The 16758-nt window shown below is 44.3% G+C and overlaps 1 protein-coding gene across 2 annotated transcripts in view; it reads left to right on the forward strand.

The window, feature by feature from the left end:
* The first annotated feature begins 2877 nt into the window (after nucleotides 1–2877).
* Nucleotides 2878–16758, forward strand: part of LOC130117644 (acidic leucine-rich nuclear phosphoprotein 32 family member E-like) — a 28907-nt gene continuing 15026 nt past the window's right edge. The window contains exons 1-4 of one of the 2 annotated variants that reach the window (XM_056285778.1): nucleotides 2878–3024; nucleotides 6091–6240; nucleotides 6458–6580; nucleotides 8745–8901. In XM_056285778.1, coding sequence (XP_056141753.1) covers nucleotides 2971–3024; nucleotides 6091–6240; nucleotides 6458–6580; nucleotides 8745–8901 — 484 coding nt within the window. In that variant the 5' untranslated portion in view covers nucleotides 2878–2970. The remainder of the gene's footprint in view (nucleotides 3025–6090; nucleotides 6241–6457; nucleotides 6581–8744; nucleotides 8902–16758) is intronic. The other variant, XM_056285779.1, reaches the window with a different exon arrangement.

A 16758-nucleotide genomic window follows, 5' to 3' on the forward strand; every position in this document is an offset into this window, starting at 1 on the left:
TTTCGGCTGCTCTCGTTAGGGGTCGCCACAGCGGATCATGCGTTTCCCATCCCACCAATGTAGCGAATTCGGGGGGCAGCCGGGAACCGCCGCCGGTTCGCGTCCCGGCGGTTCCCGGCTGCCCCCGGAATTCATATGTATATGTGTGTCAGTTGTGTGTCAGTAACGTGCAGTGAGGTCCATGGCTGCGTAGGCAGTAAACTATATTTATTTGTGCCAGAGAGGCACAAGCAGACTCTGCCTCAGCAGCCTGCATTCATTCAGGAATGCTAGCTTTGGGAGCAAGCTATCCTGAATAGTGCATGCCATTTATTGATAAAACAAAAAGTTTTACATGATTTTTTTTACAACAATCTTAACAAATTAAAGTTAAAAATAAATAATAAATAAATATTTTTTGTAACTATCATGATATTTCATGTTTTTTTCTTATTAGCCTGGGTGAGGCCCTGCATACCCTGCCTCCCCTGACTGCACATCACTAATGCGTGTATGTACGCAGTACCCAAAATTAACTTTTTGGCTTACCCGCAAAGGTATCTATCTAGTAGATGAACATTTTTACTTAACTTATTTACTTTACTACAGATTTTTACCAGCCAAAATAAATAACTTTTTATTATTAAAATATGCTATTATTACTATTTAACAAGTCATCTTGGTCGCATATGGGATTCTCAATCAATATTATAGTACTGTGCAGTAATAATAGTGGTAACTCTAACTGCATGCGGATATATGAATTCATCTGTTTCATCTCTAAAGTGTGACACATTTGAATTAATAAATTCAGTGGTATTCGCCTTTAAGTCCAAGAAGAATCATTTACTAGGGTGTTTAGTAGTATAACAATTACAGGGGAATTAGAAATAACAAGTAAGTAACAGAAATAAGTTCAGAATCATAGGTCAGATTAATATATATATATATATTTTATTCCGTAGTAGCAGCATGTTCAGTCTTCTTCACAGTTCTCTCTCAGGGCGATTTCCCACCTTCTTGTCTCCCGCTCGACGACGGCGTCGGTGGACGAGACGAGCAGGGAGCGCGTGCCTCGGCCGTGGCAAGTCGAGTCAGTGTTATTTGTGTGTAGCCCCGTTATCCCAAATTACAAATTGCCTCAGTGGGCTTTACAGTGGCAGCAGTTGTCTCTTTGGGCTCAGGTTCACCTGTTTTCTTGTTCTTTCCCGGGGGCTCCACCCCCGCAATAAATCCCCACATAGTTGGGCTTGTTTCAACAGCCCGGATGACAACTTGACACAATGTAACAAACAGAGTCGCGCGGTTCGATGCCTGACGCAGTGACGTGCTATACGCGCGACACGGCAGCAGCTCCGGCAGGTTGAAGTGACAGCAAACCGCCCCGGCGGCGCCGCTAGAAAGCCGCGTTCTTGCGGCTGGAGCGGCGGGTGGTACTCGAAGTAGACACATTTTTAAACCCCGGACTCCTGTGGTTTAAATGTGGACTTTCATGGCTCAGCAAAGAGCCAAGGATTCGTGCTCCATCATGTTTTCTTTTGATATAGACTTTCCGAAGCTGTTTTAACAGAGTGATCCGAGACAGCTCATGAATTTGCTTTTGTGGCGGAGAGAATGTCACATTTCTGGTCTCGGCACATCAAACCAGTAGCCCCTGCAACTAGCAGCTGGTTTACGAGTATCATCTGAGGTTGAAGAGACGCGTTTGGATATTTTTTCAATTTTCCATAATCTGTTTTCATGGGGCAGCGGTTTCCGACCATGTGCTGTTTTTTTTATTCCATCCGAAGCCAGCTGATTTCTTTCTTTTCTTTTTTTCGTTCTTTTTCTTTTTCTTGCGGTTGGCAAACGATTTGGTGCATTACCGCCACCAACTGGAATGATGGAGAGTGGACCATAATGTCTATTTACTAAAAAACCCAAAAACAACTCATCTCTTCTCAGTCAAACTAGCTATTTCTAACTATTTCTGAGAGGGACTAAAAGGGTCTCTCAGCAGATCGATTAGATAGATTAGATCGCAGCTGCTGCACACTTTCTCCAGAAGCTCCCACAACACCCAGAAATGTCCTTGCTGTGTCTACAATTATGTCAATTCTCTCAGGTTTTCTTTCTGCTCCAGCAGTACAGTTAATTATCATTGCCAAAAAGGCCAAAAGCTTCATCTGATCTGGAAAGCATGAGGATCATGCTTTTTTTGGTGCGCTTCCTGACTGACTTGTTCTTCTTAGCTTGTCTCGCATCATTCTCGTTGTTTCTCTCTCTCTCTTTTAGCAGCCCCAATCCCTTTTCTGCTCTCATCTTATTCACATCCGCTTCCTTAATTCTTTTTGTACACTGCGCTGACTCCGTGTCATGATTTCCCTTGCAGTGAGGGTACTTTGTGCTTTCTGAACTTTATAATCTTCCACATCGCAGTTGTCCTCCCCACTTCGTCTGACTCCATTACGTGCTGCAGCCACATGTCCATACCAGCTGATTACTCGATTCAGTACACCTTAACACGGACTGAGGTTATGCTTATGTTGAATTAGTCAACTCAGTAGAGTTTACACGGTACACATGGCATAATGTATTCAACACCAGCCAAGCCATGAAAACAAGCCGTAGACAAACTGCAACATTGAATTATGGCGCCAGTGAGTACAAAGGGAGGGCGTAACCAAAGTTTAAAAGTTTGCCCTTTTCCCTTTTTATTGGTAGAAACACGCAGGCGTAAACACAAGTCCGTCCAATAGGACAATCCCTGTGCACATCGTTTCAAATACCGGGGCGTTGTTTGCTGAGTGACTCCGTATCGACCAATGAAATTAGAGACAGCAGAAAAAAATAAATATTAATAAGGAGGGCGGGGCTGTCTTGCGGAGGCTGGGTGCAAGCTAACATGGAGGTTTAGTTTGCTTCCGGTGGCCGCGGACGAAGGAGCATCGCTGTTTTATTTTCACTTTTTTTTTAAAATTCCGCTTTGTTTTGTGCACTTTGGCTGTCGTCATGGAGATGAAGAAAAAAATAAGCGTGGAGCTGAAGAACAGAAACCCCGCTGAGGTACGAAGCGACAACAATACGACTTTTATTTATTTATTTGCCAGGAATTTAATTAAGGATGTCGGCTGGACGCCAAACAGCGCTGCGCACTCCCGCGTCGTCCTGCGGTAACGGACATGGCTTCTCATCTCCGCTGCTGCAGCATGGGGGTCTGACGACTTGTTTTCCATTGTTGTTTCTTCCTTAGTGGCACAAAAAAAAAAGACTCGAAACGACTCAAACACGATGTAAAAAAACAACAACAACAACACTCAAACGTCGTTTCGAGGAGAACGATAATAGTCGCCCGCGTGCCGGAGGACGCACGCGCGCGCTCAAAGTTCTCGCTCCGGGGCGCCGGTGCTCGCGCGAGCCTCGTGCAGCTGTTGTCACTGCAAGCGTTCTAAGCTAACGAGCTAGCAGGGGCAGCCTGCGGTCCCGCCCAGCTCGTAGTCCTCAGACCGGATCGAGGCGTAACACGAAGATTTGTGGCCGGCAGCCGGATTACACACACAGTTTTATTTGAATTAAGAGGAGTCCGAAACCGCTATTCAGACGGCCCACCGTTCAAACATAAGTGTGTTCGGTCCCCGTCTCCTTCAGCTATCGTCTCAAAGTCTCCTCCCGTCTTGCTGTCGTCCCTCTCAAGCAGCGGTTCCTCATCGGGTCCTCGGTCACCACGAGTGCTGCTGTTTGTCTGTCCTACCAGCTAGTTCGTTAAATTCGCTTGTTCCGGTTGTTCCACCCTGGAACGGGTGAACGGGACGGACTACCCGGTAGAACGGAAAACCGGCAGTGCTGGTGGGACCCGAGGACCTGACCGAGAGCCGCTGCTCTGAATTAAACTAGCCAGATCCACCAGGTAACCGGTGGTAGGCTCGGTGAAAGGCTGACCTGTTGGTGGGGTTTGTCTGTACTTTACACTTACTTCAAACTTTACACTGAAAATAGAATAGACGGGCTGCTATACATAGGATATAAGCTATTAGTGCAGCCTTCTTTTCAGACCCTCACTAGTTATCTCATTCATGGTTTACATTTGTTATTAATTACACATTCATTCACCAAGCTGCACTGATGTTGCTATGGCATTCACTCACTCTCGTGTTTATTCACCTTGTCATGTGTTCACCAATGTTTCTGTTGCACTCATTCATTTACATGTGTTCATGAGCTGCCCCAGGGGCGCTGATAGTGTTGATGGCAGTTAGTGGTTGTGACAATCTTGATGTGACTTCAGTGTCCAACATCAGACCTATGCCTGTAATTAAAGGCGACATAGGTGGAGGTCATTTGAGTTATAGGTGTATGAAGTACATAATAGTTTACATTGGAGGGTCTGTACGTATTTCTACTCGAACCTTGACCTCTGCTGTTCAGTGATCTGAATAACGACAACAGATCACAGCTAAGCCATGGCTCGGGGTAGAACGGGTCGCCTTGTAATTAATCGGAAGGTTCCCGGTTCGATCCCCAGCTACCATGTCAGAAGTGTCCTCGAGCAAGACACTGAACCCCTAACTGCTCCTGATGAGCAGGTTGGCGCCTTGCATGGCAGCCTCCACCATCAGTGTATGAATGTGTGTGAATGGGTGAATGTGAGACATACACTGTAAAGCACTGAGTGGTTGGTAGACTAGAGAATTGCTGTATGAATACGGCCCATTTACCATTTAAAGCAAGTAAGGCAAATTCAAGTTGAAAAGTAGCTGATAGGTTACTTTTCCTGGGTGCTGGATTTCTGACAGTGCTCTGTAGTAATGCGGAGAGAATGGGAAACACGCTTTCCGTCTACACTTGCGTTTTCCAATCATTTTTGAAACGTTCATTGTCCAAACTGAAACACTGAAACAACAGACAAATGTTGAGGTCTGTTCTATTGGCCGTGCACACGCAACTTTAGCCGGGAGCTTTATCTGAGATCAGATGACAATCGCAGGTATAAGCAATTTCAAAAAGTGCCGTTTTCACTGTCCGGTCTACGTGATACTGGTGTTTTCAGATTTGCTCATTTTGGAGACCGTCTTCAAAAAGATATGTGTTGATTTAAGGCCAAAACAGAAAAATTAAGCATTTTAGTATTGACCCATGTTATTGTGGACTTACTCTGAATGTAGACATTTGGGGAGCTCTTTATTTAAGTTAGTACCACTCAGCAACCCCTGCTTATATTTACTAGTAGTCATATTAGTGGGCGGCACGGTGGCACAGTGGTTAGCGCTGTCGCCTCACAGCAAGACGGTCCTAGGTTTGAACCCCGTGGTTGTCCAACCTTGGGGGGTCATCCCAGTTTCTTTCTGTGTGGAGTTTGCATGTTCTCCCCGTGTCTATGGTGGGTTTTCTCCGGGTGCTCCGGTTTCCCCCACCATCAAAAAGACATGCATGTTAGGGTTAATACTCCTGTCTGTGCCCCTGACTGAGGCTTAGCAAGGTGAACTGGAGTTGGTCCCCGGGCGCTGCATGGCAGCTGCCCACTTCTAGCTACACAGCTAGGATGGGTTAAATGCAGAGGAAGAATTTCTCCACGGGGATCAATAAAGTAATAAAATATATATATATATATATAGTAGTCATTTTACAAGAGATACTAGTCTTTATTAGAGCCCTGCATGGGTCAAAAACTCCAGCCCTAGCCCAGCCAGGACTGGGCTAGGGCTGGATACTGACACCAGTATCACGTCAAGCTCTCTGATGTGCACTATCTCTGATACACAATGCAGAGTCAGTAACAGTGACTTCACACATAGGCTCTGGCTTAGGGCCCCCCTTACTCTTGGGTACTTGAGAGCAGGATAAGCGGTTCAGATAATGGATGGATCAATGGATGAATGGAAATGAATACTTGAGGGTTTTTTTTGGCCATTGTTCAGACTAAGTGAACAGTTTTAAGACATTACTTTGGGCTCTAAAAATGTAAGATGGGCTTTCATCAGTATTTTTGCCTTTTGACAGACTAGATGATTAATTGAAAAAATATTCGACAGATCAGATGTTAATGAAAATAATCAGTTGTTGAAGCCTCAGTGCTGTGTTATAGTTTTGTATTGTGGTGTTGAGTTGTGTCATGGTGGTGTTTTGTGGTGTTAGGTTGTACAGTTGACACTGGACGGCTGTCTCTCTTGTGATGGGGAGTTGGACGGGCTGACGGAGGAGTACCAACAGCTGGAGAGTCTCAGCATGATCAACGTGGGTCTCACCTCCCTGGCCAAGCTCCCATCCCTACCCAAACTACACAAGGTGGGTACGGACACAACTCCCACCACACAACTCAACTACACGCCGTTCCTCGGAAAGACCTACTCCACACTAACCATTAAAATTAGTAACTACAAAAATGTTTATGATTAGGATAATTGTGAATTAACTGTTTTCTGGAACACAAAAAAGACATTTTTATGTGTTTAAAACTTCAGGATTGTGTCTTTAATGCTGAGACTGTTGTGTTTTTATTCAGTTGGATATCAGTGATAACAGTGTCTCAGGTGGTCTGGATATCCTGGCCGTGAAGTGTCCGAACCTGACCTCCCTCAACCTCAGCGCTAACAAAATCAAGGACATCAACACGATGGCACCACTGGTAAGACTTGAACCGATCAATCATATTTATGGATCATTTTGATTGATCAGGGAAGAGCTTTAGAGCAGAGCATGTTGTCTGTTACTGACAACAGAAACCAGACTTGTTTTGACATCTGTTCTGTTACAGACCGCTTCTTGTGTTGGATCTCATTTTGGAATGGAAATTCCATTTCCTGTGTGGGCTTTCTGAAAGTGATGATAGGGCGTCACAGAAAGTTGAATCCGTTCATCCGGACACAAGGTTTATTGAGAGAGAAACATTTCATCACTAAGTGACCTCTGAGGTCACTTAGATGAGGGATAAACTTAATCAACCTTAAGTGATTTTCTTACCTGGATTATTGAGCATGCATAAAGATGTGATGATAGGGCGGTTACTAGGATCAGCCAATGGTTAAAAAAACCTTAAAAGACACCACCATTCATTTCATTAAAAAGAACTTCAGGGCGTCCGGGTGGCGTGGCGGTCTATTCCATTGCCTACCAACATAAGGATGGCAGTTCGAATCACCATGTTACCACCGACTTGGTCGGGCGTCCTACAGACACAGTTGGCCATGTCTGCGGGTGGGAAGCCGGATGTGGGTATGTGTCCTGGTCACTGCACTAGCACCTCCTCTGGTCGGTCGGGGCGCCTGTTCAGGGAGGAGGGGGAACTGGGGGGAATTGTGTGATCCTCCCACTCGCTACGTCCCCCTGGTGAAACTCCTCACAGTCAGGTGAGAAGAAACGGCTGGCGACTCCACGTGTATCGGAGGAGGCATGTGGTAGTCTGCAGCCCTCCCTGGATCAGCAGAGGGGATGGAGCAGCGACCAGCGACCGGGACGGCTCGAAAGAGTGGGGTAATTGGCCAGATACAATTGAGGAGAAAAGGGGGGGGGTATCTCCTCCCAGCACTCAGTGCCTGTTTTTCAACACAGTTCTGTCCAAACACTCACCTCAGTTCTCCTATAGCTGTTTCTTTGAAAAAGTTTGCATAGAAAGTCAGTCTTACTCTCTATGCGTTTGGTAGACAAGCTTATGAGGGTATATTTCACTAAAGAGTTGCAAGCAGCTCATAGAACGAGAAAAAATTATCCATCAATCTGAGGGGGACTCGCACATGAGGCTGAGCACAGAGTTTTTAATTTTCACGTTTCACTTGAATTTGTAAAATGCTTTTTGAATTTCTTTGTTTTCACTTTCACTTCTCTCGGAGCCCTGCTATCGGTTTTTTTGTTTAAAGGTTGACGAAGCGCCACTATTTTAAAGAATACAGTCAAATGGAGAGCAACATTGGAGGGGTGGGGGGGGTCACTACAGAGAAGATGGAGAATGATCCATTGTCTCACCAAACTTTTACCAAAGAATCACCATTTGAGGTGGAAGACTTCTCCCATCGCCTCCTAGCGCCAACAGTCTCTTCTAAACTATCAAATAACAGAAGGAAAACAAATGAATTGTTGATAAACTGTAAATAAATGGAAAAAATATAGCTCCGATAAAAGTTGTCTCACTCTTTGAAAAAGAATTGGGAAATGACTAGGAGCCTCATATATCAATCGTTATGGGCAGATTTGTTCATACACACTCATGGGATTTTTTTAGCCCTGAACTTTGTCTCAGAGACCAGTGTAGAACTGGGGTAACCCCTGAATTTAGACACCGATTGGCTAACACTGATGTCTTTGCAGGCTTGGGTGATTGCTCGTTGCAAGAGGTAGACAGTAGATGTTAGGAGGAAGGAATTACAAATACCCATCATGCTTTGCGACTGCCTGTCAGACTATCTTGAGGGCTAAAAATTCCATGGGTGTGTAAGAACAAATTTGCCCATAGTAACGATTGATACATGAGGCCCCAGGGGAAATGTGCTGGCCACATCATCTATAAAATCTATTTACATCGACAATTTTAAAACTGATTGCGAAGAGCAGAATTAAAGTAAGAAAATATGAAATATCCCTTCACCTTCTTTAGATTTTCACTCCCAAAAAAAAGAGAAGTGATTTTAGTGCCCCAAACAACAATACTTCAACAGAAACACTTGTTTGTTGAGTTAATGGCTATTATTATTGTCTAATACTTCAGTCATCCCCCAGATGTCAGCAGCTCAAAAGATGTGATTTTGTGTTTGACTCCTCTAATTAGTGGGCGCTCACGCTCCTTGTTGACTCTTTAGCAAAACCTGAAGAAGCTGAGGAACCTGGTGTTGTTGACCTGTGAGGTGACCTTGCTAGATGACTACAGGGACGGCGTTTTTGAGCTGCTGCCTCAGCTCACCTTCCTGGACTCATACGAGCAGGATGGCGAAGTCCCCGATTCGGACGACCTCGATGGTGAGAGATTAAACTTCTGTATCCTGAAATCTGTGTGAGAGCGGTAGTAGGTTGGCTTTAATAAATTCTGATTGATAAATAGATTTGATTATCCTCTCCCTTCTTGGCCTTAAATGCAAGCAGCACCAACCCCTCCGTGTGTATTAAAGGTCAAAGGTCATTTCTACAAGGTTTACGTTTTGTATCGGTATCTACTACTACTACTACTACTACTACTACTTTTGGCTGCTCCCATTAAGGGTCGCCACAGTGGATCATCGTTTCCATCTCTTCCTGTCCTCTGCATCTTCCTCTGTCACACCAGCCACCTGCATGTCCTCCCTAACCACATCCATAAACCTCCTCTTTGGCCTCCCTGTTTTCCTCTTGAATGCCATTCCGTGAGGTCATTTACTTCTGTGCCAACAATCATTTTTCAGGGTAGGTTGAACCTTGAATCTATTTCTTTCAAGTGAAAAGAATGATTAATAAACCTTATTGTTTTATCACATGCCACCAATACACCATGACAACATGAAGTATTGTTGGCATGTAGCATTTAAGGGAACTGTAATATTCTACCCCAATGGTTCACAGTCAGGTCCTCTGTTACAACCAGGACTGCTGGTTGTCTTTGCTACCAGGTAGTTTGTTACATTCACCCATTGTTCCAGTTAATCCAACCACTAGTCAGGTAGGTTTTACACCTGAAACAACAGCTGAAAGTAATGAGCTATCTGACAGAGTAGAAAATCTGAGAGGACCTGATGGGGGTGTTCATTCCAAAATGGCAGTTGGTCCTGTCGTGGGAATATCGGTAGGATTCGGGGAGATATTTTGCTACTGCGGGAGTAACGCTTAGGACTAGAGGCATAATAAAAAAACTTTATTTACGTCTAAATGGCGGAGCTTCACTATGTTTTAAACTAAGAGTACCTGATGGCTGTAACACTAGTTCCTTAAGCAGTCAGATCACCAGTCGCTTGTGGTTTTGTGTTCTAATTACAACTTTAATCTTCCATTCAACTTGTTCAAGTAAACGATGAAGTTAAACGCTAGATGCTAATGTTTCTAATGCTATCGCAAATAGCTATCAATAAAGCGTTAGCTGGTTAGCGTTGATTAGAAAGTCTTGCACTGTGAATTTCTACAAACCTGCGCCACTTCAGGCGCTGTTTACAAAATGTTGATGCATGATGTAAACATAAGAGGGTAAACATACGGAGTGTGTGATCAAATAGTGACATTAGATAAAGCAGATCTACACACTCAGATTTGGGGGGGGACTTACATTGAAATCCACTCTTAAAGGATATGGCTGGTGTAGGTTTGATTTTTGTATCGTTGACATGGTGTACAAGAGGATGGAAGCGAACAGTGTCTTGTGTGGCCATCTGTGAACACAGAAAAAAAACAATGCCCACGTTGTTCATAATGATGAGTTGTGTTGGTCATAACAAGGATACAGCTCTGTGCCCTCCCTGTTAAACCAGTTTTTGGAATACAGTGGAATTAAATAGCTTGCTTAATGTCACTGTTTCTGATGTTGACCATAACATGGCTGCAGGTGAGTAGGAAAACATCATTGTTGGTTTCGATCTTGGATCTCATAGACCCCTGAACCCCAATAAGCGGCCCGAGAGCCAAATGTCTGGCCCATGCCGACCCGTTGGCACTATCGCACCTGTCATAACATGTGAAATAAAGTGTGCAACATGTGAAATAAAGTACATGCTGCTCTACTTTATTTTGTCCTCACCCCACAATGTACACTTGACCTATGCCGTAGAGTGTGCGTAGACATAAGATGTACTCCGCGTTCGCTACGATCCTCGACTAGACAGAGCCACTCACCAGCTAAGTCACAGATAATCAATAAGTGTCCTAAACTAAACATGGCCTGCGCAAAGAAGTGCAAAGTCAACCAGGAAAAACCATCAGTTCAAAACTGACTGGACTGATCAGTTGTTTTATTTCACTGGACCATGCCAATGCCAAACCGGCATGCTTGATATGCATGCAGACCATAGCTGTCTGCAAAGCAGACAATCTCAAGCAGCACTTCAACACTATGCATGCTGCCAGTTTCAATGCCAACTACCCTACAAAATCAGATCATCGCAAATACGATAACATCATAAAAGTACGCTATTTCTATCTGTAAATCAACATCGGCACAAGAGAGTGCAAACGGTTGCATCATGCATGTTTCATGGAACCTTGTTAAAGCTAAGAAACCATTCGCTGATGCTGAGTTAAATTAAAATGTGTGCAATTGATATGGTTGGCGAAGTTTTAAGCCATGCTAGATAGATAGATAGATTGTTTATTAGCCACATGACCAAGGCCAGTGGAATTTTTTTTTGGTACAGCATGTTAAACTCTGCAGCATAATACATCCATGGAAAACAGCAGACACTCCACATATCATGAACAGTGTAGTCACACAATAGCAGAAACAAACATATTACGCACAACAATTAGGTGAATGTTAGTATGCATGCCCGTGGTGTGTGAGGAGGGGACTATAGGGAGGAATTCGGAGTCCTGATAGCTTGGGGGAAAAAACTGTTTGTGAAGCATTTAGTCCTGGACATTGACCTGTAGTGCCTCCCTGAGGGAAGGAGCTGGAAGAGGTGATGAGCAGGATGTGAGGGGTCTGATATGATCTTTGCTCGCTTTACAGTCCGGTGAGTATGTAGAGAGTCAACTGAGGGGAGTAGGTTGCTTATGATTTTGGATGCCTTGTTGACAATCCGCTACAGTTTTTTTCCGTGTTTGACTGTCTGTGCCACTGTACCATACTGGAATAGAAGATGTTATCATGGACTCAGTAATGGCTGAGGAAAACAGAACGAGAAGTTGATGTTTTGATCCGGTATTTTTTAAGCTGCCTAAGAAAGTAAAGTTATTAAACTTTTGCAATGATGTGTTCGGTGTTAATTCTCTATGTCAGGTTATTGCTGACGTATGTCACAAAGAATTTAAAAGAGTCAGTGGTGGTGATGGGGTCTCCCTTCATTTGTATGGGTGTTTTGGGATTCGACTTGCATTGGAAGTCAATAATGAGTTCTTGGGTTTTGGCTGTATTAAGCGGAAGGTCGTTGTTTGCACACCAAGTGATAGCTTGGTTTACTTCAGTCTACTACTAGGTTTCATCGTTGTTGGAGATGAAGCCTACAATGGTTGTGTCGTCTGCCTATTTTATTATTTTCACAGAACTGTCCATGGATATAAAGTGGGTGGTGTAAAGTGAGAAGAGCCAGGGGGAGAGAACACAGCCCTGAGGAGCACCTGCACTGGGGGTAAGAGGGTATGAGGTTAGCTTATTAACTTTTACCCTCTGTGGCCTGTTCCACAGGAAGCTCCAAATCCAGTGGCATATGGCTGGGTCAATGTTCATATCCAAGAGTATGGTAAAGAGTTTGAATGGGTTGATGGAGTTGAAGGCAGAACTAAAGTCTATGAACAGGATGCGTGTGTAGGTGTTTAGTGATTCCAGGTGTTGCAGGGCATGGTGGAAGGCTATGCTAACTGCATCCTCAACAGACCGGTTGACTAGATAGGCAAATTGATATGGGTCCATCATTGGGGAGGTGCAAGATTTCAAGTAGTGACAGAATGATACGCTCAAATGCTTTCATGGCCACAGATGTTAGGGCAACTGGTCTGAAGTCATTGAGGCAGGTGGTCTTTGAGGACTTTGGCACAGGAATGATGGTAGAGTTTGAAGCACTGTGGGACTGTACATTGGCTTAGATAGGTGTTAAATATGGTGGAAAATATTGGGGCCAATTGTGCTGCACAGTGGCTCAACAAAGCCAGACTGATGCCATCTGGCCGTGCTGCTTTCCTAATGTTCAGCTTCTTGAATGTAGCTCTCACCTCATCCTCCTGGATGCAGAAGGGTGGCATTGGAGTGGGAGGAGGGGGGACGGCTGGTGGAATAGGATTTTCAAACCTTGCATAAAACTCATTTCATTTATCTTGGAGGTTATGGTCATGATCTGCAGGGGAGCAGGGGCGTTTTTGTAATCTGTGATTTCCTCAAGATTTTTCCATATTGATCTGGAGTTACTGGAAGAGAATTGTTGTTTGAGTTTTGTTGCGTAGCTGGACGTTGCTTTTCTTATTGCAGCACGCAACTTATACTTGGCTGCTCTGTATTGATCCCTGTTTCCGTTTTTGTATGCCCAGTTCTTTTCTTTGTGTAGGAGGTGTAATTCTTTGGAGAGCCAGGGTTTTTTATTGCCATGCAATGTCACATGTTTTTGTAGGGATGCACATTTCCTCACAGAACTTGATGTGTGGCGTCACTGTGTCAATGCAAGCAAGTCGCAAGCTGCACTAAATATATTCCAATTAGTGCATTCAAAGCACCTTCGAAGTGTCTGTGAATGTTCTCATTCATCCAGGTCATGGTTATCCAAAGGAGTTGAATCAAGTGCAACTGGACTTGGTATATATCCGTGAAGACGTTTCGCCTCTCATCCAAGAGGCTTCCTCAGTTCGTGCCTTTCTGACTAGATGAAGCTAGTCTGACTGGCTGGTGATGAGACTCAGAATTTATCCTCTTGGAGTCGTTGTCAGAGCTATAGATGTCCATGGCTCTTTGTGTCCCGATGTTTCGATGTTTACCAATGCCCGTCGCTAACAGAGCCATAGAAGAGGAAGCCTCTTGGATGAGAGGCGAAACGTCTTCACGGATATATACCAAGTCCAGCTGTACTTGATTCAACTCCTTTGGACACCTTAGAAGTGTTTCAATAACATCCATGGACCAGGACCTGACAGATTTGGATGTTTTCTTGATCGATTTAAGCTTTTGTCTGTATTTTGGGATGAGGAATAACACGGCATGGTCGGACTTGCCCAGTGGACCCCTTGGGAATGCATGGTAAGCATTCGAAATTGAGATGTAGCAGTGATCCAATGTTTTGTATTCTCTGCTATGTTAAGTGACTTGTTGCTCATAGTTCAGGAGGTCGAGGGACAGGTTTGTATGGTTGAAATCACCTAACATGATGACAGACGTATCAGGGTTGGAGTTTTCAACAGAGGAAATATGTTGCGAGAGTTCTCTAACGGCGGTGTTAGCATTAGCTTGTGGTGGAATGTAAACACCAACTAATACAATTGAAGCGGATTCTCCTAGAAGGTGATATGGTCTGCATGTCAAACTAATGAATTCAAGATCATAAGAGCAGTATGGATGAAGGATTATTGAGTTGTTAAACCAGCGCTGATTGACCATGAGACAAATACCCCCACCTTTTGATTTGTGAGATAGTTTGACTGACCTGTAGGCTCTGAAGATAGTGAAGCCTGGGGGGGGGGGCGGTTACCGCTTGATCAGGTACTGATTAATCCAGCCATGTCTCAGTAAAGCAGAATGCTGAGCAGTCTGTAGTCTCTGTCAGTTTGTGTTAAAGACAAAAGTTCATCCATTTTATTTTTGAGGGATGAGAAAAACAAGAAAAACGATTGCGGAGCTATTAAAGCAGGTGCCATTATCGGCTAACACAGCAACAAGAATAGAACTGTGTTTTTCCAATCTACTCCGATATGAAGAAAGAAGCCATATCACTAGCCATAGACTCGTCCTGTGACCAAACCAGTATGGAACAGCTGTCTGTTTGCAAGATTTTTTGACGGGAAGACCTTTCAGGAAGAGCTACTTTGTTTGCTTCCTCTTTCTGGGCGCACAACTGGGGAAATAATCTTTAATGAATTAACACAGTTCTTTGAGACAAATGGCTTGGATGTGAGCAAAATTGTGTCCATTGTCACCGTTGGGGCTCCGTCAATGGTGGGACAAGACAAGGGCTTGGTAAGCAGGCTTGCCGCTGTTAACCCAGCGCGCTTAGCATTTCATTGCAATATTCACAAATCAGTATTGTGCGCTAAACTATGTGGGGAAATGAAAGAGACGATGGATACTGTGACGAGACTGGTACATTTCGTTGGCGAGAGTTGTAGTCTGCAACATTGCCTTTTCAGAGCATTGCTGGAGGAAATGTCAGCGGAACACAAGGATCTTTCGCTGCATAATGATGTTCACTGGCTGAGCAAAGGCCGTGTATTGGAGAGGGTGTGCGACCTGCGCGATAAGCTTGTGTCATTTTTATGCGGACTGCGGAGCCAAAAAGCCCAAGAATATCAGAGGTCTTTAAGTGACAGTAAGGTGATGGCATGGGTTTTTTTTTGTGACATCATGTCTCATCTAAATCACCTTAATCGGCAATTACAAGGCAAGAACCACACTGTTGTGGACATGTGTAAGGCGGTTGAAGGTTTCTAGTCAAAGCTGAACCTTTTGGAGAGAGACATTCACAGGAGAAAGTTGCACTTTCCAATTCTATGGGAGCATTGCGAGAAGATGAAATGCGGGAGGATCCAGCAATGAAGGAGTTTGTGACGAGCCTGGCAGAGCACTTCAAGGAATGATTTGAAAGCTCCCCTAAACTCTCAGGTGACATCCTGCTCTTCCTGAGACCGCCGTTCTCCGTTTCAGCTGATGTGCAGTGGAATGCAGAGGCCAAAAGCCTGGTGCCTTCTATAGATGAGGCAACTCATCAGATGGAGGTACTGGAGATGGGAACATCTGATTTGCTCAAAGCACATCACAAGTTGGGTTGTGTGTTGAGGTGAGTGACTTTTGGATCAGCATGGTTTCCCAAGCTCAATTCAAAAACATGATAGCTATTGCAATGCTCCTACTGACAAATTTCCTCTCCACATACATTTGATTTTGATATACTTTAATGAGTCCCATAGGTAAATTACGCTCTGCATTTAACCCATCCTAGCTCTGTAGCTAGTAGCTGTGGGCAGCCGCCGTACAGCGCCTGGGGATCAACTCCAGTTTGGCTTGCCATGCTTTGGTCAGGGGCACAGACAGGAGTACTGACCCTAACATGCCTGTTTTTCTGATGGTGGGCGAAACCGGAGCCCCTGGAGGAAAACCACTGCAGACACAGGGAGAACATGCAAACTCCACAGAGAGGACAACCTGGGATGACCCCCAAGGTTGGACGACCCCTGGATTCGAACACAGGACCTTCTTGCTGTGAGGCAACAGTGCTAACTACTGCGCCACATAATACATTTTATTTAATGGCCCCTTTCATGACACTCAAGGTCACCTTACATCATATTCAATAAACAACAAAGCAGTGAAAACATCAGTACAATCAACCATAATACACTCAATAAGCAACAGAGCGTAGCTCAGCAAGGAGTTAAATTGTGCAGTTAAAGTGAGTAAGCTAGTTTAAAAATATTGGTTTTAAGAGCAGTTTTTAATTCTGTAATGGAATCCAGTATGCAGATGTGACGGAGAAGGGAGTTTTAAAGTCTTGGTGCAGCATAGGAGAAACCCCTGGCACTCATTGTGCTGAGGTTGATGGCTGGTAGTGCCAAAAGACCTGCTGATGAAGACCACAGGGAGCTAGAGGGAGTGTAAGTCTGAAGGAGGTCTGTGAGATAAGCAGGGGATAGATTATGAAGAGCTTAGAATGTTAATAATACAATTTTAAAGTTAATCTGCTGTGACACAGGAAGTCAGTGTAATTGAATCAGCAGGGGAGAGACATCTTCAGTGGACTTTGAAAATGTAATAATCCGTGCTGCAAAATTTTGGATGAGTTGACATCGGTGAATAAGTTTGTTGGGGATGCATGCCAGGATCTCATTGCAGTAGTCAATGGGTGATGTCACCAAAACATTGACTAAAACTTCCGTGGAGTGTTGTGTTAAAGCAGGGCGTAGTCTGAAGATGTTTCGCAGATGGAAAAAGGCAATCCGGGAGACATTGTCTGTAGGACTGGAAAAAGAAAAAGGGTGTTGTTGAGGATAACACCAAGGCTGTTAACCCGT

Source organism: Lampris incognitus, chromosome 9 (assembly GCF_029633865.1).
Source record: "Lampris incognitus isolate fLamInc1 chromosome 9, fLamInc1.hap2, whole genome shotgun sequence".
Lineage (NCBI taxonomy): Eukaryota > Metazoa > Chordata > Actinopteri > Lampriformes > Lampridae > Lampris > Lampris incognitus.